Below are 22,113 nucleotides of genomic sequence, written 5' to 3' on the forward strand. Positions count from 1 at the left end.
CCGAGGTCAGAACACCAAGAGAGCAGACACGGAGACGCCAACAGGGTAAATCGTATACATATTCTTTTTCTTATTTTCCAGTAAAACAACTAAAAAATGAAAAGGCAACAACAAGAATAAGATAAAATTAGAGATCCTAACGCTCACTCCAATTAAGAACAGGCCACCAGACACATCAGTGAATTATTATCCAATGATTAATTCGCTATCAAATGATTTTCACCTTTAATACTTTTACTGTTAAAACAAAGCTTGGAGCAGGAATACCGAGTCACATCAAAGGTTATCGAGAAGGAATGAGACAACGGGCAAACTTGCGAAAGAGTTTAAACAATATCCCAAGCAACCCCGACCACCTTTGTCTCTCTCACAGCGTGGAGAAGCAGGAATTACACCTTATCACAAGGGGCCATCTGGAAAAGCCAGCCGGGTTTGATGAGGAGACACACCCACCCCACACACGGCAACCAGGTAAAGAAAGTTTTAAAGGAAATTGCAATATAATATTAATAATAACGTATTAACCTTACACGACATTCCATTATAGAACCTTACAGAACCAAGGGATATGGATTCCAACAATCAAGAAACGGACCTCTTAAACTCAGGATGATAATTATTTTTCTTTTTAATAATTCCATCATAACAATTCGAACCTCGGTAAAACCGAGAGGTGTCGGGAGGACGTAGTTACAAGCACGAGTCTTGGCGAACATGGGACCAAATGGTATTTGAGAAATATAAGTCGAAAGTATAAAGAGGTGCTCCCGACCACCTTTGTCTCTCCCGAAGAGCGCGAGAGAGGAATTTTACGCCAGGGCAAACAAGATCGTTATCGCGGGGACCATCTGCCACACACGGAACTTAGTAGTAGCCCCCACCCCACCCTGCACACGGGCAGCAAAAGAGCGAGCGAGCTTTAAGTTAAACTGTCACACATTTATAAACGCACAAAGTGACGAAAATTAATAAACTAAGTAAGAGCCAAGGTAACGGGGTGGATTAGGCTGGTAGAATGTGGAGTCGAAATGATATTTGCAAAGTATAGAGAGATGGGAAGATCCTGGCCACCTTTGTCTTTCCCTGCAGCACGTGATAAAATGCATACGCTCGGAAGAGCATCTTCACTTGGAAATAAATCAAATACTATGAATCACAAGCAGGATCATAACTGTGTATGATAAGATACCAACTATGATGTGAAATGTTAAACTTAAAAAAAAAATCTTAACCATTTCTTTGTGCGTCGGAACGCGTACGGAAAAGGGGGGGGGGGGAACCCGCCCCTCTCTCTGGGTGGATGGAGTAGACAACCAGACGCCACCAAGATGAATCGAGGTGTCTGTTGTCTTGATGTTTATGGCTTGAGGAAAGACCCGAACAGGACCGTGTCATAAATGACACACACACAAACATACACACTGACACACGAACCCCCCCACCACCGACACACGAACCCCCCCCCACCGACATACGATCAGATCAAAGATAGCTCCGCCTCGTTAGGGGAGCCGAGAAGGAGAGAGATTTTTGGCATAAAAAGGAGCCGTTTCAGCATTGAAATCAGCTCATCAGCCCTCAGGGCCAGCTCAACAGAAGAAGACTCATCTCAACTCAGCTCAACAGAAGAAGACTCATCTCAGCAGAAGACCCGCTCAACTCATCTCAGCAGAAGACCAGCCATCACCGACGCCGGAGACTCCTCTACAACTCGCCGAATTGGCGAGTGTCGCCGATTGGCGTCCCGCTGCCGCTGTTAGCGGCCAGCGCCACCACGAGCGAATCGTGAGCCTGTAATCTACAACCGCCGACGACGGAGCACCAGCGTGCCAGCTGCTCGCAGACGTACTGCGCGCATTACCTACCGAGTCCGCGTACAACCGCGCCGCTGCGGGCGTGCTTCTAACGCTGTCTACCAGACGGTCATCTCAGCTACAACAACGCATCTACTCGTTCACCAACGTCCGTCGAGTCCGAACCAACTACTGAAAGAAGAATCAACTGATACGTATGATACACTGCCCCCCACTACACGACAAACCAGACGTCTGCTTGACTCGAAGAATCGATTCCGAACATTGGCCTACTCTTTCACCACTCATACCATTCAACACACACACACACGGGTCATTAACAAAGCCTAAAACCTCAAGCCATTGAACCATCCGTGATTGTGGAAACATCGCAACGACCGAGTGAATAATCCATCGTTTTTAAGAGTGTTCATAATTTTCCTCTGTAATATTGTGATGGGGCTGTACTTCTAACCGCATAAATTACCAACTGACCCATTAACAAGGATTAATTCTTGACACCTCACCACGGAGCGCCGCTCGCGGGGATAGAGAGCGTGTTCAACCGGTTCCCTGTCAGGGGTCTGGCCACAATTAATTAAAAGATTGGCCCGAGATAAGGATCTCAAAAGGAAACATCGCCACCCATTGAGTCGCCTTGAGAAGTTGATTAGAAATACTTGAGTCGTTCGTTAATATTTGTCTTTCTGCATAATCTTGCTGGTATCCACGACTGAAATAACGAATTCAAACGCATATTTGTGCCTCCAAGAATAATACTGGTTGGAGTGCCCTGTCAACGAGTAGCGTTGCATAATAATCAGTCATCCTATTGTTAACAACGTGACAATAATTGCATTAAGGGCCGCGCATGATCAATGACCGAATGCTGTGTTGTGTGACAATTCAAGTAACGAAGCATTGCGGCCATCGAGTGGTGTTGATAAGGCAATTCGAAGTATTTCAGTCGAACGCTTTAAATTCATAATCGTTATGAATCAATGAACAAACATCAACGTGGTACTGTGCTGACGATTTCAAGCATAATAACTTCGCATATCAGAATGTATTAAGGATTGGATACGAATCAAAGACCAAGTGCCGTGTTGTGTAACAATTCAAGCATACGAGTTTGCATATTATAAAGTTAAGGTTTGATAGAATAGTTCGCATGTTTTCAATCTCTCTCTCAACAACCGATCGATTGCGTTACGCGTCGGGAATTAACCACAGGTGCCGCTATCGAGGTGAAACAACGCAATCGTGGTGGTATCATGTTAACGCTGTGTTGAAATTCCAAAATCCCGAGATTGAGTTTTTATATTATCCAAAAATGAAAGTTAGCTAGAAATAAAATTGATTAAAGCAGAAGGTTTGTGTGTGATTCTTCCTGAAATTCTGCATAATATTGTTCTGCGTATGAGATTTGAATCCTGGGGACCTATCAAAAGCACACTATCACCACACATAATCCATAACACGCATAATTCGTAATGTTCAATCGAGAGTAATCGTACCCTTATCGATAATACGGAATTAAAGAGCAGAGTCGAATCGACTCTCTCTCATTCACGCTCACAACGCCTGCGTCACTGCATACGATTAATTGCGTTATTCCAATTCATAACACAATCCTCGTCACCGAGGCTCGACCTTATAATCCATAACGACCTGCATTATCCTAACCACGCCCACTCGCATAAATGAATACGATTATCTCTCGAATCAGTATAATTATGCGCATAATTACACCAATTAACATAATTTCGGATAAATTATGCAAATCTCAAATTTCATTTAATTTTCATTATTTCCATCAATTTTCATAACACCTATATACACAACAACACGCTACTATACAGTACACTATGGTCACCACGCAAGACGATGGTCACGGCGTCGTCGTTATCGTCGTCGTCATAATCATCGTCGGCAACTTCGATCAGCAGTCGGCTACGTATGGTGCGCACACAGACACACCCGGCGTGGCGCCCCCTCACCATGACGGTGAGTACGTGGCTCTGCTTGGCCTCTCGGTCCAGCTCCTCGGCAGCTGTGACCTCGCCGGTGACGGGGTTAATGCGGAACAGACGCATGCTCTCGGCGGCGTTATTGCCGCCTAAGCTGACGAGCGAGAAGAATAACCGGCCGGCGTCGCCGGCGTCGGCATCAGTCGCCTCCAGCCGGAGGCTGACGACGGCGCCAGGAGAGTCCTCGGCGACGGTCGCATTGTAGAAGCCGTGGGAGAAACGGGGCCGGTTATCATTCACGTCCAGCACCGTCACCTCCACCTAGCGGGGAGTGGGGGGGCGAGGGTAGCGGGGGTGAGTACAGCGGTGATGTGGGTGGCGGTGAGGAGGAAGTGGTGAGAGGTGACAATGCCCCCCGCGTGTCTCACGTGGCCACCGCGGCCGTCCCCTGCCTCGTGACGTCACCACGTCGCCCGCAGAGACGGACACACACAGTCGCACAGAGACAGACAGACACACAAACAGACACACACAGTCACACAGAGACAGACACACACACAGACGTACACACACACAGTCACACAGAGACAGACAACAACAACAACCGCCATTCACCACTAAGTGGCGGTGACGTCACCATGACGCTTGTGCCAGGCTATGTGCACCCTGAGGCCACGTGAAGTGTCGAACGCCCGCTGGCAGGAGGTCACGGGGCAGACCCAGGTGCCGCGGGTCGACTGACTGAGATGACTGGCTGATGCACCACCTGTGCCCCCTACTGTGCCAACCTGCTGTGCTTTAGCCACCCGGCGCTCCGCTCGTTGTTGTGAGCGTTGCTCCTTCGCCCTCCAACAACAGAGGGCGACTACCTCCAACTGCCCAGTAGCGTCCTTTACGAGCCTCCTCCACAGAGGCCGATCTTGACACCGCTGGTACCAGTCATCGGCAAGTCCACTCAGCTCCACGTCCTCCTGTACCACATCACTCCATCTCTTCTCTAGCCCGTGCAACGCCCGTTTAGCCCCCTCAATCCGGCCGAACAAAAGCTGTTTTGGCATGCGGTGGCTGGGCATGCGGGCTACATGACCCAGCCATCGCAGCCTTGCCCGCCGGAGGAGCTCACCGATGGGACCTTGCCCAGATCTTTCAAGGATTTGTGAGCTCCTCACACAATCCAGTCTGGTTAAACCCAGGATGGATTGTAGGCAGGCCAGCCTAAATGTTTCTAACCGGCGAAGATGTTCCATTAGGGGGGTCCACGTTTCGCAAGCGTAGAGAAGGGAGGGAATGACCGTGGCCGAGAAGACCTGAAGCTTAGTGCGGAGTGACAGACCAGGTAGCTTCCACACAGCGTTACGCAACCGATGAAAAGATATTGCCGCTCGACTGATTCGGAGTGAGACCTCTGCTGTTAAACTGGAGCTGGTCATAAGCACACTGCCCAGGTATGGGAAACTCTCCACTCGCTCCACAACTGCCCCATCACCGATTGGGAGCCGTGGGGGTGGAGGGTCCGATGGTACAAAATACCCAGGCAGGTGCTTAGTTTTGGTGGGGCTGATGGTAAGACCCCACCTAGTCTCAGCAGCAGCGTCTCCAACTCCTCCTCTGAATGAGCAGCTATTACCAAATCATCAGCATACATAACGTGGTTGAGCAATAGGGAGCCATCCCTTGACCGCACCCGGGCATCGATCAGCCTCCCATTATATCTGTACCATATAGAGATTCCCCCGGTACAGCTATTGAAGGCTTCACGAATTACGTGGTCAAAATAATGTGGGAGCCAGAGGACATTCCTGTCGCACCCCAAGGTGTACAGGGAATGGCTCTGACTCCCGGCCATGTAGTTTTACCCGGACCCGCTTACCATCATGAAGGTCCTTAATGATCGTGAGCAGAGGGTCAGGTACTCCAAAAGCACGAAGAACAACCCAGAGCCCAGGCCTACTGATGGTATCATAGGCCTTGACCAGGTCAATAAAGCAGAGATGTAGGTCTTGTTGGAATTCCATACACCTCTGCTGTAGCAGACGGACAGAAAATATGGCATCTGTGCAGGACCGCCCTTTCCTGAAACCGCATTAGGGCTCCGCAAGCCTCTCCTCAGCGTGCCTGGCAAGGCGATGCTGAATAATCCTTGCCAGGACCTTTCCTGGCACACTGAGGAGTGAGATGCCCCTGTAGTTGTTACAGTCTGTGTGCTCCTCCTTCTTAAAAAGGGGGACAACCAGGGCATCCTTCCAATCCTGCGGAACCCGACCAGTGGTCATATAGGGCAGTCTGTGCACAAACGCCACCCTCCCTCAGCATTTCGCTTGGGAGATCATCTCTGCCCGCTGCCTTTCCTGGTCTCAGACTCCGGATCGCCTTCAGTACTTCCTCAACAGATGGCACCTCAGCCAGTCACTCACAGGGGGTGACTTCTTCCAATATTTGAGGCACCGCAGCCTCAGCAGGGTCATCCTCACTTTGTGCCACGTTGTTTTCTTGGCTGAGGGATTTTCCCTCCCCCAGGACTTCACAGAAATGCTCAGCAAATCTGCAAACCTGTTCCTGGGGGTCGGAGATTGGATCACCGTTTTTTCCCCTAATGATGGTAATAGGTGTGGCGCTGCAGGTTACTTTTTTGATGGAGTTAAATAGAGATTTGTGATCATGGGCCACTGAGGCAGACTCCATCTCCTCAGCAACCCGCGACCACCACCCATCCTTGCCTCCGAGCGAAGGCTGCGGTAAGCCTCCTCATTCTCTGACGTGGGATTCTGTAGCCGATGACAGTGGGCCTGTCACTTTTTCTCAACCATCCTGAACACCTCCTCTGTCAGCCAGGGTCTCTGGGGAGGTCTGGACCGCGTACCCAAAGCAGCCATTACAGCTGCATGAGTCACAGTCCTAAACCTCGCCCATTTACCCTCGACATCAGGAGGAGTCGGGGACGATGCCAATCCCAGCCGCAAGTGATGGTGAAATTCTCGCTTGCAACTTTCATCAGATAACTGAGACCAGGCCACTTGAGGTTGGAATGGGGTCCTGGGTGTACACCCACCACCGGAGTGGAAGAATGGCAGGCACATCTTACAGATGACTAGTCGATGGTCAGAGGGCAGATCAGCTCCACGGTAGGTCCTGGTGTCAAGGACATGGGCTCGCATCTGCTTGTCCATTACTATGTAGTCCAGCAGATGTTCTTGCTTGGACCCGGCATGCATCCATGATGTTGTGTGGATGCGCCGATGCCGGAACAGCGTGTTGGTAATTACAAGCCCATGGGCTGCACAAAAATCCAGCAGCCTCCTACCGTTGTTATTGAGCTGATCTGGCCCATGCCCTCCAATCACTCCAGACCAGGTGCCAGCATCATGACCAACTCGGGCATTGAAGTTACCCAACATGATGACTCTATCCTGAGGGGCCACTTTAGCCAGCACCTGTGACAGGAGGTCATAGAAGGCATCTGACTCATCGGCTTTGCCTGCATCCCTCCACGGATGTTAATCTTCGGTGGGGGCATAAGCAACCACGACCACCATTCCTCGCCTCCGGTTGATGGGAAGGCGAGCCCAAAGCAGCCTGGGGCTTACAGCTTCCCACACTTCACCGCCACGCTCCCACGCCCCCTTCATTCTTTTGTTCAAAAGAAGAGCCACACCCTGTTGTTTGGCAGTCTGCCGCCCCGAGTAGAGGACTGTCCACCCCTCATGGTGGCAGGAGCCAGAACCGGTCCACCGGACCTCCTGAATGCCACATAGATCCAGGCGGTACCGGTCCAGCTCCCGACAGAGGAGTGGCAGCCTCTCCTCCGCAGTGAGCATTCGAACATTCCACGTGGCCATCCGTAGTGGTTTTTCATTGTTTCTGGAGGAGCCCCGAGGGTACATATTCAATCTCCTGGCTCCGCCAATTGGGGTTTGGCCAGGAGACGTCATAGACGCCTGGCCCCCCGGGGCCTCCGGCACAAGCTTATTAGTTATATACTTAATTCGCGGTTTAGTGGTAATTAATTGAAGGTGGAGGGGTTACCAGCCCCTCGCACCCATCCAGAGCCTCTGTTTAGCCCCTGTGGTGGACACAGATGCCATGAGGGGAGGAGCCAATCGAAATTGGACCTCCCCCCACAGCACTGCCCACGACAGAGTTGCCCGTCCGGCACCGCGAGGAGGTAGGGGGTTGTTTTGCCGGAGACAGACACACACAGACAGACACACACACAGTCACACAGAGACAGACACACACACAGACGGACACACAGTCGCGCAGAGACAGACAGACACAGACAGACACACACAGTCACAGAGACAGACACACACACAGTCACACAGAGACAGAAACACACAGACAGACACACACAGTCACACAGAGCCAGACACACACAGACAGACACACACAGTCACACAGAGACAGACACACACAGACAGACACACACAGTCACACAGAGACAGACACGCACAGACAGACACACACAGTCGCACAGAGACAGACACACACAGACGGACACACACAGTCACACAGAGACAGACACACAGACACGCGTGGCCACCCACCAGGGTGGTTACAGCGTTGGACCCGTCGGTGAGCCTGATGGTGAGCTCATAGGAGGCGCGCTGCTCGGCATCCAGCGGCTGGGCCAACTCCACAACACCGCCATGTTGGGTCACATAGAAGCGGTCCTCCACGTTACCGCCTGTCAACACGCGGTGCCCCTACCGTCATCATCATCATGTCACTGTTAACCCATCATCATGTCACCGTTAACCCCATCATCATCATGTCACCGTTAACCCATCAACATGTCACCGTTAACCCCATCAACATATCACCGTTAACCCCATCATCATGATGTCACCGTTAACCCCACCATCATGATGTCACCGTTAACCCATCAACATGTCACCGTTAACCCCATCATCATGATGTCACCGTTAACCCACCAACATGATGTCACCGTTAACCCCATCGTCATGATGTCACCGTTAACCCATCATCATCATCATGTCACCATTAACCCATCATCATGATGTCACCGTTGACCCATCATCATCATGTCACCATTAACCCATCATCATGATGTCACCGTTAACCCATCATCATGTCACCGTTAACACATCATGATGTGGGTTGGGATGGGTTGGGTTGTGTTGGGGTGGGGGGATGTGTGTGGTGGCACCACGTGACCTGTGATGCTGAACCAGAGGAGGCTCCCCGCCGTGCTCTGCGTGGGCAGGGCAATCACCACGGAGCCCACGGCGGCCGTCTCCGCCACGGTGACCGCATGATACCTCTGGGCGAAGGCCGGGGGCGTCTCTGGCGGCAGAGGAGTGGCGACCCAATCCACACGCAGTTTGGTAGACACCTTTCTTGCGTCCAAATCCGTGTTCATGGCGGTGAGCTGCGGGGCCAGCAACAGAGATTGGAGAGTTCCGTTTCGCGGTCGAATCATCGCGGTGATAAGAGGTCGGAGTGATATCATCACGCGTGTCTGCGTGTGGAGGAGGGAGGAAGCGGGATGCGGGGGGAACAGGGTGGAGGATGGAGTATGTCCCTGACCTCCATGGTGTCGGATGTCCCCGCACGGTGCAAGTTTCTCCGGGTGAAGAGGATTCCGATTCCTTGATAGCCGTCCATGCGATATTTTACTTGTGGCGATATGTCGTACGCTATCCTGGCGTTGTCGCCCGAGTCGGCGTCGGTGGCATAGAAACGTGCGATTTCCACCTCCGTTTCGTCATCCGCCAACACCACGTAGACGTGCTGGAGGTCCCTGGGGAAGCGTGGGGTGTGGTCGTTTCTGTCCAAGACGTTCACCGACACCACCACCCTCGTTTCAAGCGGGGGCACGCCGGTATCCACGATGGACACCTGGCACCGGTGGGACGGACGCACGCACAGACACACATGCACAACAACAACCGCCATTCAGCCACTAAGTGGCGGTGACATCACCACGATGCTTGTGCCAGGCTATGTGCACGTTGAGGCCACGTGAAGCATCGAATGCCTGCTGACACGAGGTCACGGGACAAACCCAGCAGGTGCCATGGGTCAACTGACTGGCTGATGCACAACATGTGCCCACTTGCAGTGCTTTAGCCACCCGGCACTCCGCTCGTTGTTGAGCATCGCTCCTCCGCCCTCCATTGTTGGAGGGCGGCTGCCTCCAACTGCCCAGTAGCGTCCTTCACGAGCCTCCTCCACAGAGGCCGATCTTGACACCTCTGGTACCAAGTCCACGCAGCTCCACACCCTCCTATACCACATCACTCTATCTCTTCTCCAACCCACAACTGCCCTAAAAAGACACACACACACATCGACTTGCACACTCATACGACGCACACGCATATGGACTCGCACACACATTACTTTCATATTTACTAACTTTTAAAATAATAGTTTTCTATCTGCGTGACTTAAGTGAAAGAAGCAAGGGGGGGAAATGCAGGCGTCTGCCATGAGTAATTCAGAGTGAGGGCGATGGTGTCCCAACATTTTTGTGCAAACATTTTGCGCGAGCAAAAAATAAATAAATTGGTAAATAAATGAAAGTCAACGAAAACATCTAATTATCCTACCTGTAACTATGAGCTGATGTGCACCAATTAAGCATAATTGACATGTCACCGCTCAACCCCCGTACTGAGGGGGCAATTGTAAATATGTTAGAATGAAGAAGACGTAATAATAGCATTCAGTGCAGGGATATGAGGTGGCTGCTGGTTCCTCCAAAGTACAGGAAATGCGATGATTCCCCTCAGAGTAGTTGTTTTGTGAGCAGGACAGTGATATTTAGAAAAGTAGCTATTTTGAAAGAGAAAACGTCTGCATAAGTGTCATTCCCTCGCGCATAAAGACGTGGTCGCAATAATAGCCATTTATATAAATAAGCGCACTTTATCTATCCGCTGCACTTTCCGTCGTTTTCATGCAGGGGCCACTGCAAACCTACGCTTCGGTGTCGATTCCCAGAGTCGACTTAGCCCCCACCGACACGACTTTGCCATTTGTTTGGCGACGAACGACATTTTCCCATTATCCCCACATACGCCATCTTATATATAAAAGTCTTCGCGTGCGCGCGCTTGCGGGGGATTTGGCTCTCAAACGGTGGGGTTCAAGTCCGAAAAAAATTGCCGGGTGGCACGCCCCGAGCCCCATGCTTGGTATAGGCTATTCCGTTTTCCCAGCCGTCAACTTAAAATTAGTTTAATTAGCGATTTAGTGGCATTCTTATTTTATTTACTTACTGCACGAGCTCGACCGTACCAACTGACGCCAATTGCATGCACTGCTGTAGGGAAAGCACACTATGCACTGCTGTAGTAATAGCACGGACCACCACAGTCACTATGCACTGCTGTAGTAAAAGCAGGGACCAAAGTCCGTATGCACTCCAGTAGCTAAAGCAGGTACCACCACTGTATGCACTGTTGTAATCATACCAGCTACCACGACAATATGCTTGCACTGCTGCAGGGAAAGCAGGTACCACCACGATATGCACTGCTGTAATCATACCAGGTACCAGCACATTCAGTATGCACTGCTGTTGTTAAACCATGTACCACCACAGTATGCACTGCTGTTATCATAGCAGCTACCACCGCAGTTAGTATGCACTGCTTTTGTAAAAGCCGCTACCACCACTGTCAGTATGCACTGCCTTTGTGATAGCAGGTTCCACCAGTCACGAGGCACTGCTGTAGTGATACCACAAACCACCACAGTCGGTTTGCACTGCTGTAGTTCAAGCAAGTACCACCACAGTCCGTGTGCAGTGCTGTAGTTCAAGCAGGTACCACCACAGGCCGTGTGCACTGCTGTAGTGAAATCAGGTACCACCACAGTCGGTATGCACTGCTGTAGTCATAGTGCATACCGTCGTGGTGTGTGCATAAGTCCATGTGTGTGCGTGGTGTGTGTGTGTAAAAAAACTACTCTTTTTTAATTAAGTTACTTCTTTCACAGTAATAATGCCTGTGTCTAATTCCATGTGTGTGTGTGGGTCGATGTGCATGTCTGCGGCCATGTGTGTGTGTGAGTCAATGTGTGTGTGTGTGTGCGTCGCTCCTTGTCAGTCAGTGTAAGTAAATTTCTTTCTATTTGTGTGTTTTTTGGTCCATGTGTGCGTGTGAGTCCATGTGTGTGTGTCTGTACGTACGTGTGTGTGTGTGTGTGCGTACGTCCATGTGTGTGCGTACGTCCATGTGTGTGTCTCAGTCCATGTTTGTGTGCCTCTATGTCCGTGTGTCAGTCCATGTATGTTTGTGTGGGAGTCTGTGTGTCAGTCGATGTGTGTATGGCAATGTGTCTATGTGTGGCAGTCCGTGTGTGTGCGCGTCGATATGTATGTGTGTGCAAGTTCATGTCTGTGTGTGTGAGTCTATGTATGTGTGTGTGTGTCACTCGATGTGTGTGTGTAAGTCAATGTGTGTGTGACTTGATATGTGTGTGTGTCAGTCCATGTGCATGTGTGTTTGTCGCTGTGTGTGCGTGGCTCCATGTTAGTCAGTGTTAGTCCATTTCGTTGCATGCCTGTAGGTCCATGTGTGCGTGTTAGTCCATGTGTGCTTTATTCACTTGCTCAGGGCCTATGATACCATCATTAGGCCTGAGCTCTGGGTTGCTCCTCGTACTTTTCGAGTCCCTGACCCTCTGCTCACGATCCTTAAGGACCTTCATGATAGTGAGCGGTCCCACATCAAACTACGTAACCATGAATCAGAGCCACTCACTGTACATCTTGGGGTGCGACAGGGATGTCCACTGCCTCCCACAATCTTTTACATATATTTGGACCACGTATTTCGTTAAGCCTTCAATGCCTCTACCGGAAGAATTAACATCTGGTACAGATACAATGGGAGGCTCATCGATGCCCGGGTGCGGTCAATCGATGGCTCCCTATTGGCCAACCACGTTATGTATGCCGATGGTCTGGTAATTAATGCTCACTCAGAAGAGGAGCTGGACGCGCTGCTGCTCAACCTGGAGCTTGCCACTAAGAGGTGGGGCCTTGCCATCAGCCCCACCAAAACTAAGCACCTGCCTGGGTATTTTGTACCATCGGACAATCCACCCCCATAACTCACAATTGGTGATGGGCCAGTTGTAGAGAGTGCAGAGTTTCCCATACCTGCCCAGTGTACTCATGACTGGCTCCGGTTTAACACCAGAGGTCTCACTCTGAATCAGTTGAGCGGCATTATCTTTTCATCGGCTGTGTAACACTGCGTTGAAGCTACCTGGTCTCTCGCTCCGCACGAAGCTCCACATCGTCTCGCCCATGGTCATTCCCTCCCTTCTCTACACTTGCGAAACTTGGACCCCCCTAATGCAACATTTTCGCCGGTTACAAACATTTAGGTAGGCCTGCCTACGATCCTTCCTGGGTTTAACCAGGCTGGATTGTGTGATGAGCTCACAAATACTTGAAAGATTTGGACAAAGTCCCATTGGTGACCTCCTACGCCAGGCAAGGCTGCGTTGGCTGGGCCATGTAACCTGCATGGCCAGGCAAGGCTGCGTTGGCTGGGCCATGTAGCCTGCATGCCCAGCCACCGCATGCCTAAACACCTTTTGTTCCGCCGGATCGAAGGTCTCTAAACGGGCGCTAGAGAAGAGATGGAGTGATATGCTACAGGACGATGTGCAGCTGAGTGGACTTGTCGATGACTGGTACCAGCGGTGTCAAGGTCGGTATCTGTGGAGGAGCCTCGTGAAGGATGCTACAGGCCAGTTGGAGGCAGTCGGCCTCCAACAACAACGGAGGGCGGAGGAGCGACGCTCACAAAAACGAGCGGTGCACCGTGTGGCTAAAGCACAGCAAGTTAGCAGGGTACAGGGCACAGGTGGTGCATCTGCCAGTCATCTCAGTCGACCTGTGCCATCTGGGTCTGCCCCGTGACCTCCTGCCAGCAGGTGTTCGACACTTCACGTGGCCTCAAGGTGCACATAGCCTGCCACAAGCGTTGTGATGATGTCACTGCCACTTAGTGGCGAATGGCGGCTGTTCTTGTGCAGTCTATGTATGTATGTGTGAGTTGATATGTGTGTAACTCTGTGTGTTTGAGTCGATTTGTGTATATAACTACATGTGTCTCTCAAGTTGATGTCTGTGTGTGTGAGTCCATGTGTTTGCGTGCGTGTAAGTCAGTGGGTTTCTATGTGTATGGGTCCATGTCTGTTTGTAAGTCCATGTGTGTCTGCCTTTTTCGCCCGGGCAACACCGGGTACTAACCGCTAGTCTAACCTATAAAAGGCATTTTTTGTCTGTCTGTCTCTCTGTCTGTCTGTCTGCATACGCTCAATTGCGAGGGATTTGGCTCTCGGACCGTGGGATTGACGTCGAAAAAAATTTGCCGGGCGGCACGCCCCAGGCTCCGCGGTGGGACTAGGCCATTTCGTTTTCCCATCCGTCACCTTAAAAGTGGTTAAAATCGCGTTTTGGTGCGATCTATCTTAATTTAGTAATTTACTTTTGCCGACCGGCTCGCAACAAAGCACGCCGTTGCACATGCGCGAAACGCTGACGCGAGTTTCCCCCGGCAACGGGCGCGCACGCCGTCGCTGCAGGGTGGACGCCATTTCTCACTCACCTTCTAAATGCAAACAAAATTTACACGCGACGCCGAGGTAAATTCATCAAAGTGTCACGTCCTCTTCTCTCCCCCCCCCACCCCAATGTGTGCAATTACTATTATAGGGTCGGTAGATACTAAAATTATCGTGCCTTTACACGATTATTCTAGCATGGGGGGGCAATCTAGGCGAGGCCGGGGGCTCTGCATGGTACTAGGCCTCAACACGCCACTCTTGTCAGGTGAGGACTTTGTGCTATAGAGTCGATATACCCAGCGTTGCCCGGGGCAAAAATATATTTTAAAACTTCTGAAAACTTAAAAACATAACATACCAATGCAAATATATAACTCAGTAATTTTAAATTCAACCTGAGCGCACCAAGAATCGATTCTTTAAATCGCACAAAGGAATCGAAGATTGTAGATTTTTTTAGAATCGCATATTCTCGTTTAATATACAGTAAGTTGGTTGCATGTCGGCAAGTATGCTAAACAATTCGAACAGACACACATTCACAAATTTCCCTTTCATATATAAGATAAAGTCACCATGTACTACTGTAGTGAAAGCTGTCATCATAGCAGGAACCACCATAGTCGGTATGCACTGCTGTAGTCATAGCAGGATACCACCAGTCAGTATGCACTGCTGTAGTGAAAGCAGGAACCACCACAGTATGCACTGCTGTAATCATAGCAGGTCCAACCACAGCCAGTATGCACTCCTGTAGTGATAGTAGAAACTGCTATCCAGTTGGTAGATACTGCTATAGAGTTAGTAGATACTAACAGTCAGTATATACCACTACGGTCAGTAAATACTGCTACAGTCAGTAAATACTACGACACAGTCAGTAGATACTACTATACAGTTAGTTGTTACTACTATAGGGTCGGTAAATACTACTGTAGGCCCAGTAGATACTACTACAGTCAGTAGTTACTACAGTCACTAAATACTACTAAACAGGCAGTAGCTACTACTGGCTCAGTAGATACTACTATACAGTCAGTAGATACAACTACAGAGGCAAGAGATACTACTTACTCTATTGTATTAAGGGTGTGTAGGTATATATACCTACGCGGGGATAAAGATATTTTTTGAGGGGGTGGGTCGACAATTTTCAGAAACCTTTTAGATCAACTATGTACCCCACACTTTCTATGACTTTTTGGACTTGTGCAAGCCTCTTATAATTTTGTTGGTGGAGAAATGGACAAACGGCCCACCGGGCTTTCACAATACCTTAGTATCTGTGTATGTATATGTAAGGTTTTTAAGAGAAGTTTTGAAATATATTTTTTTTTACCCGGGCAACGCCGGGTACTTCCTGCTAGTAGGTTAGATAAAATACTGTAGGAGCCAGAGGACATCCCTGTCGCAGAAACGGCTCTGACTCCCGGCCACGAAATTTTACCTGGGCCCGCTCACCATCATGAAGGGTCAGGGACTCCCCATCACTACCACCACCACCCTCACAGTGACTCTCTCACCTCTAGCTCGTACTCCGCCTGCGTCTCTCTGTCCAGCGACTTGTCGGGGGTGTTAGATATGACGCCTGTGCCGAGTCGGTTCACCGGAGGTCAACCACAACCATATGCCGGCCGGCACATGCACGCACGTGGTGGGGCGGGGGGGGGGGGGTGGGGGGAGTTCGTTATCGTGATGTCGGACTCTGTTGAGTCACATCGCGTCAAATGGAAATGCGTCGATAGTAAATGTTGCTGTATGTTAGTGCTGTACTAGTAATGAATTGGCACGTTCTGTGGTGTATAGAAGTGTCGTGTAGTGTCCACCATACACTACAATTGTAAATGTTGTGAATTTGCTCTCCTCCCCCACCACCGGACGCACCTGACGTTTTGTTTACGGTGAACATTCCCTGTGGGTCTCCACTAACGATGTTGAATGTGAGGCCCTTGCCCCGGGGCACGCTGTCCTTGTCTGGGTCCCAGGCTTTCACTTGGAATATAACAGAATGAGAGTTCTCCATAGCGTCGGCCTGGTTCCACGTCTGCGACACCCACGGGGGGTTGTCGTTCACGTCCTTGGGTGGGGGGGGGGGGGGAAACCACACACGGTACTCTCATCGTGCCGTTTTAAAACGCAGCGGCGCGTACGCACGTGTTGAGTGCGCGCGAGTTTCCGTACCTGCACATCCACGTAGATGTGCAGTGTAGAGAAGCGTTGGAAGACTCCGCGATCCGTAGCGCGCACCTCGAGCCAGTAGCTTCTCACCGTCTCGCGATCCAGCGGCCGCATCGTGACGATCACCCCTGCCGTCACGAAACGCCGTGAATGACACGCAGCAGAGACGGGCGCCAGCGTGAGCCGTCAGCCGGCGTCATGAACCATGAGGAGCAGGGAGGAGGGTAGTAGTGGTGGTTGTAGTGGGTGCGGTCTACCGGTCTCCAGATGAATGCTGAAGACCCCCAGGTCGGATCCGCCCACGAGGGAGTACCGCACCTCCCCGTCCAGACCCTCATCGTGGTCCGTGGCCGTGGCGGTGAAGATGGCAGTCCCCACGGGGATGTCCTCTGGCACGCGTTTGCTGTCCATGGAATACGCGAACCGCGGGGCGTGGTTGTTCTCGTCCACGTCCGTCACTTCCACCGTCACCCGGCAGACGGTCGACGGTGGCCCCCTGGGGTCGCCGTCGTGCGTGGCCACTGTTAGGTCGTAGCGGCGTCGTCTCTCAAAGTCGAGCGGCCGTGCCAGCTGCAGGGCCCCGCTCGTCTCATGCACCGTGAACGTGCCGTCCCCCTCGTCCACGCTAACCAGCGTGTAGTGCACCTCCCCGGCCGGCCCCACGTCGGGGTCTCGAGCGTCCAGCCAGCCGAGGACGGCCCCCACCGGGACGTCTTCGGGCACGCGGAGACGGAGGGGGTCCGGCGCGCACGTGGGCGTGTGGTCGTCCACATCATCCACCGTCACGATCACCGCGGCGACGGAGGAGAGGCGGCTCTCTTCCGGCACCAGGTCCGACGCCTCCACCAGCAGCGTGTGCTCGGCGCGCCGCTCGCGGTCCAGCGGCGCCGCCACCTCCAAGGCGCCCGTCTCGGCGTCCACGCGGAAGAGGTCGGTGTCGGACAGCAGGCGGTAGCGCACGGAGCCCGCGTCGCCCTCGTCGCCGTCGGCGGCCTCCAGCCGGAGCACCTCGTGGCCCGGCCGCACTCTCTCCGGCACCCGGACCGCGTAGGCGCGCCGCGAGAACTCCGGCCGGTTGTCGTTGACGTCCAAGATGACGACCCGGACAGTGGCGCTTGCGGAACGCCGCGGCGTGCCCAGGTCGTGGACAACGACGTTCACGGAGTAGGAGGTGACGGTCTCGTAGTCAAGCGGCACCAGGACCCTCACGACGCCGGTCTCCGCGTCCACGGCGAAGCCGCTCGCCCCGCCGTCCGTCAGGGCGTACAGCAGCTTCCCCTCGAAGCCGTCGTCCGGATCCTCGGCCTCCATTCGGATGACCTCTGCCCCGACGCGCAGGTCCTCGCGGACTTCCACGGCGGCCGCCGGGGCGGCGAACGCCGGCGCGTGCCGATTGACGGTGCTGGCGGCGACAGGGCGCGGGCGGTCTCGCCGTTGGTCCGCCCGGTGGAGCATCTCGCCCATCCTCTGGGCGATCTCCGTCGCCACGCACTGCAATGACGGCCTCCAACCGGGACGGGCGTCCAGGACCGAGATGTTCAGGAACGTCTCTGCCGAGAGCTCCCCGTCGGTGGCCGTGAGGCCGAGGTGAAAGGCCCCCGCCGGCCCGACGGCGACGTCGGCGAGGGAACGCGCGAGCGTCACGACGCCAAGGGCGTCGTCGAGCGCGAAGAAGCCGCCCTCGTTCCCGGACGCAATGCCATAGAGCACTGGCCGGAGGTCGTCGGCGTCGATGGCCAACACGGTGAAGATCGGCTCGCCAGGCCGGAGGTCCCGGGGGATCTCACCCACGCAGTTCCTCACAAAGACGGGCGCATTGTCGTTCACGTTGGCGACGCGGACAGGCGCGATCACCTCCGCCTCCCGGCGGAACGGAGTCCCCCAGTCCGAGGCTCGCACGTGCAGCCAGTAGACCCCCGCCGTCTCGTCGTGGTCCAGCGGCCCCGTCGTGACGATGATGCCCGTGAAGGGGTCAACGGTGAATGGGCCGGGCTCGGCGTCCGCCAGGCCGTACGTCACGCGGCCGTCGTACCCCTCGTCCTTGTCCGTGGCGTGCACGACGAGCACGAACGTGCCCGTCGGGACGTCCTCGCTCAACGAGGCGAAGTAGTTGGGCCGCTCGAAGACCGGGGCGTGCTCGTTGTAGTCCACGACGTCAATCGTGACGCTGGCGACGCCCGAGCCGACGTCGGTACCGACGTTGAACGCGAGGCGGCGTCTGTCGACCGCCGCCAAAGACTTGCGGACGGAGACGACCCCGGTGGCGGGGTTCACGGCGAAGAAGTAGCCGTCGGCGCCGCCTCGGACGACGTACCGGCAGCTCCGCGCGCCGCAAGAGGCTCTGACCGCGAGCACAACGGCGCGGGGCGGAGACCGCCGCTCGACGGCGCCCGCGTAGACGCTCCGCTCGAACGCGCCGGCGGCGCCAGTGGCGCCGCCCTCCCGGACCGTGACCCTGACGGGCCGCGAGTGCTTGGGCGACCTCCCCCCGTCGCGCGCTTGCACGGTGAGGTTCACCCCGAAGGGGAAGTCCGCCCAGTCCAGCCGCCCCGAGAGCCTCACCGCGTAGGTCGAGCCGGGGTCGGTTCCGTCCGTCGGGGCGACGGAGAACGCCCGGAGGGGGTCGCCGGCGATGATCTCCACGGCGCTGATCTCCCCCGCGGGGCCGCCGTCGTTGTCCTCCACGGCGAGCTCCGCGTACGAGGCGGCGGGGTCGGCAAATGACGCCCGCGGCCCGTGGGTCGCGACGACGGCAATGCGCGGGGGGTCTTGGTTCGCCCAGACCACGTTCACCGTGATGCGCGCCGAGCTGGACAGGCCACCGCTGTCGACGGCCAGCACCTTCAATATGTACATCCCCCAATCATCGGGCTTCAGCCTCTTGACGAGCATCACAGCGCCGCTCGTCGGGTGCACGGCGAACACGCGATCTGCCATGGCGTAACGGATGCGCCCGTTGGGGCCCTCGTCAGCGTCCGTGGCGGCGACGCGAACGACGACGGTGCCCGCCGGCGCGTCGTCGGTGACGAAAAGGCCGACGGTGCTCGCCGGCGCGTTGAAGTCGCTCGCGCCGTACGATGACATCGAGAACAGCGGGCTGAATTCGTTGCGGTCCATCACCCGGACGTAGACCGTGATGAACGCCAGACAACGGCGGCTCCAGGTGACCGCCCTTATCCCCAGTACGTAGCCGGGGCGCTCCTCGCGGTTCAACGGCACATTCCCCGTGCGGATGCGCAAGATTAAAGTGTCACCCAAGTGCAACCCCTCTGCCGTGAACCCGGCCCCCTCATCCCCGGATACGATGGAGTACGTGGGTATGAAGCCCCAGAGGCCGATGTAGAACCCCATCCTGCTGTGGCTCTCCACATACGTCCTGGGCGCGGAGTTCTCGTAGACGGTGGCATTGTAGAAATATCTGGCTAAGGGCGGCTCCGGCTGGCCGCCGCACGGCGGCAGCAGCAGCAGCAGCAGCGGGAGGAGCGCCGAAGCCATCTTGTTGGGCGTCATGGTCTGCACTCGAGAGGCAATGACGACAATGATGACACCGAGCAGCGGTCGGAAAGGCGGGTGCCGCGAAAGTCTCCGGGTCCGTTCGGTGCTCCCAATGGGGTATGGGTCCTCCTCATCCTGTAACATGTCAGATCAAGACCAAATATAAACCAAACAATTTTAAGTTTGCCAGGCAAGGCGCCCCCCACCGAGCTACCGGGTAGCGCTTTTTCAGTAGCGAACTGGCCGTCGTAAACGATAGCTCAGCAAAGTGGCTCATCATCGTCGTCACGTGGCCAAATACCAGGCGCAGTAGTTAACATCTCCTAGCCACCGTGATGATGATGAGAGATGCAAACTCCAAATCTACAGCAGCAGGCGTCTTCAGGGTTGGGATCGAACCCACGACCTCCTGCGTACCAGGCGAGGGAGGTGACATCTCCCGACCACCTTTTCCAGAGACCCATTCCCAACGTGGACATTTGCGGCGGCCAAATTACTCCTCAACAGTCGCTCGTTCGCAGTGGCGGAGCCAGTGGGGGTTCGGGTGGCACTGTTGCATATATAGGCCTTTTTCCATTTTTTGTTTTTGATATTAATGATTTTGCCAATATTTTTTTTTCATATAATCACTTGCGGGGTCACTGGGAGCACAAACAAACGGAACCCCCCCCCCCTCCTTTCGAGCAGCTGTCTTATCACTCTCGCAAAGATAATAACACCCTCCCCTCCCACCAACGGAAACGGTCAGTCATAAAGTCAAATAAAAAAACACACACGCCCCCCCCGGACGAAGGATAACAAACAGGCGTTTCGTTTTGGTTAATTTTTTCATGCTTCTGCTAAATGGTAAAAATTCCAAAACTTAGCGACCAAAGATGAAGCTAACATTATCGATCCTCACACTCACTCCAATTAAAAACCAAGCCACAATCTACATCAGTGGATCATTACTCATTTATTAATTCAATACTAATGTTATTTTCACCTTTAATAATTTTCTACACCTGACCGAAGCATCAAGAATAATTCTAGCAGTCAGGGTTATTCCTAAGCCAAAACGAATCCTCTATCCTGGGGATATCAGATACTAACAATAACTCGAGAACAAACAGCACAAACCCAGGATACAGACGGTGGAGAAAAAATTTACCCTGAGAAATACGTGATGATAATGTTAAATCACAAATCTTGGGAAACAAACCAAATAATCATTATGCAGTATTGAACCGAGGGTTATCCGGAAGAGATGAGGCGAAATAGGTAAAACTTACACAACCAAGATAAACTGTATCCCATAGGAAAAGAGCCTCCCAACCTTCTTTGTCTTCCCGCAGCACGGGATAGCAAGGAATGTAACGCCCAGAGCGAGGGAAATTACTCTTTTATTGCAGGGGGGCATCTGTGTTCCACGGATGAAAAGATGGCTTGGGGAGAGACACAGATGGCTTAATAAATGACACACACACACACGGACACACTGACACCCCCCCCCCCACCACAACACAGAGCGAGATCAAAGGAAGTTCCGGTCCTTTGTGAAGAAGGCGAGCAGAGAAAGAAATTTTGGCATAAAAAGAGAGACACGGGCCATGCATCACTATCGCAGCTACCAGCGGCAGAAGACGGCGACCATCAGCTCGACAAGAAGACACACAGCAGCTCGGAAGAGGACAGCAAGCCAGCTCCGGGTCATGGCCTCGAGAGCAACAATGCGTGTGGTGCATCGCAGAGAAGAGGGGCGAGGTGATGCTCTGTGCCGAGTTCGGCATGGACCGACAGAGTATCGCTGAAAGTTATTCTCAGCGTCAAGCAATCAACCTCTAGAAAAGGGCGGAGAGGGTCAAGCATCGGCCAAGCCAGCCTTGTAGAAAACCATCTGCACGAGCAATCGGCACCGCCAGAGAGAGACGGAGCAAGAGCACGCAGCAGCGCCACCAGCGCCACCAAGCAAGGGTGCCAGCTGCCAAGCATTGTGCCAACTTGGCTCATCCAGCAGGGGAAAGAGCCTGACCAGCCGCCCGTGAGTAAGAGTGTCAGCGCCAGCGAGCGCGCAGTGGGTTCGACCCACACGCACACCGACCAGCACCAGCTGGGAACCAAGACAAGAGATAGGGAACCAGCCG

General features: G+C 53.4%; 1 protein-coding gene across 2 annotated transcripts in view; it reads right to left on the reverse strand.

Moving 5' to 3' along the window:
• LOC142914718 (protocadherin Fat 1-like) overlaps positions 1-20,118 on the reverse strand; it is a 34,366-nt gene extending 14,248 nt beyond the window's left edge. For both annotated transcript variants that reach the window (XM_076061151.1, XM_076061150.1), the window contains exons 1-8: positions 16,753-20,118; positions 16,499-16,623; positions 16,202-16,394; positions 15,841-15,905; positions 9,311-9,622; positions 8,939-9,152; positions 8,308-8,447; positions 3,794-4,084 (exon numbers count right to left, since the gene is read on the reverse strand). In XM_076061151.1, the coding sequence (XP_075917266.1) occupies positions 3,794-4,084; positions 8,308-8,447; positions 8,939-9,152; positions 9,311-9,622; positions 15,841-15,905; positions 16,202-16,394; positions 16,499-16,623; positions 16,753-20,005 (4,593 nt within the window). In that variant the 5' untranslated portion in view covers positions 20,006-20,118. The remainder of the gene's footprint in view (positions 1-3,793; positions 4,085-8,307; positions 8,448-8,938; positions 9,153-9,310; positions 9,623-15,840; positions 15,906-16,201; positions 16,395-16,498; positions 16,624-16,752) is intronic.
• Between the last annotated feature and the right edge of the window lie 1,995 nt (positions 20,119-22,113).

This window comes from Petromyzon marinus, unplaced genomic scaffold, assembly GCF_048934315.1.
Source record: "Petromyzon marinus isolate PM22_M1 ecotype Great Lakes invasive population unplaced genomic scaffold, UKy_Petmar_22M1.pri1.0 PM_G_Scaffold_29, whole genome shotgun sequence".
Lineage (NCBI taxonomy): Eukaryota > Metazoa > Chordata > Hyperoartia > Petromyzontiformes > Petromyzontidae > Petromyzon > Petromyzon marinus.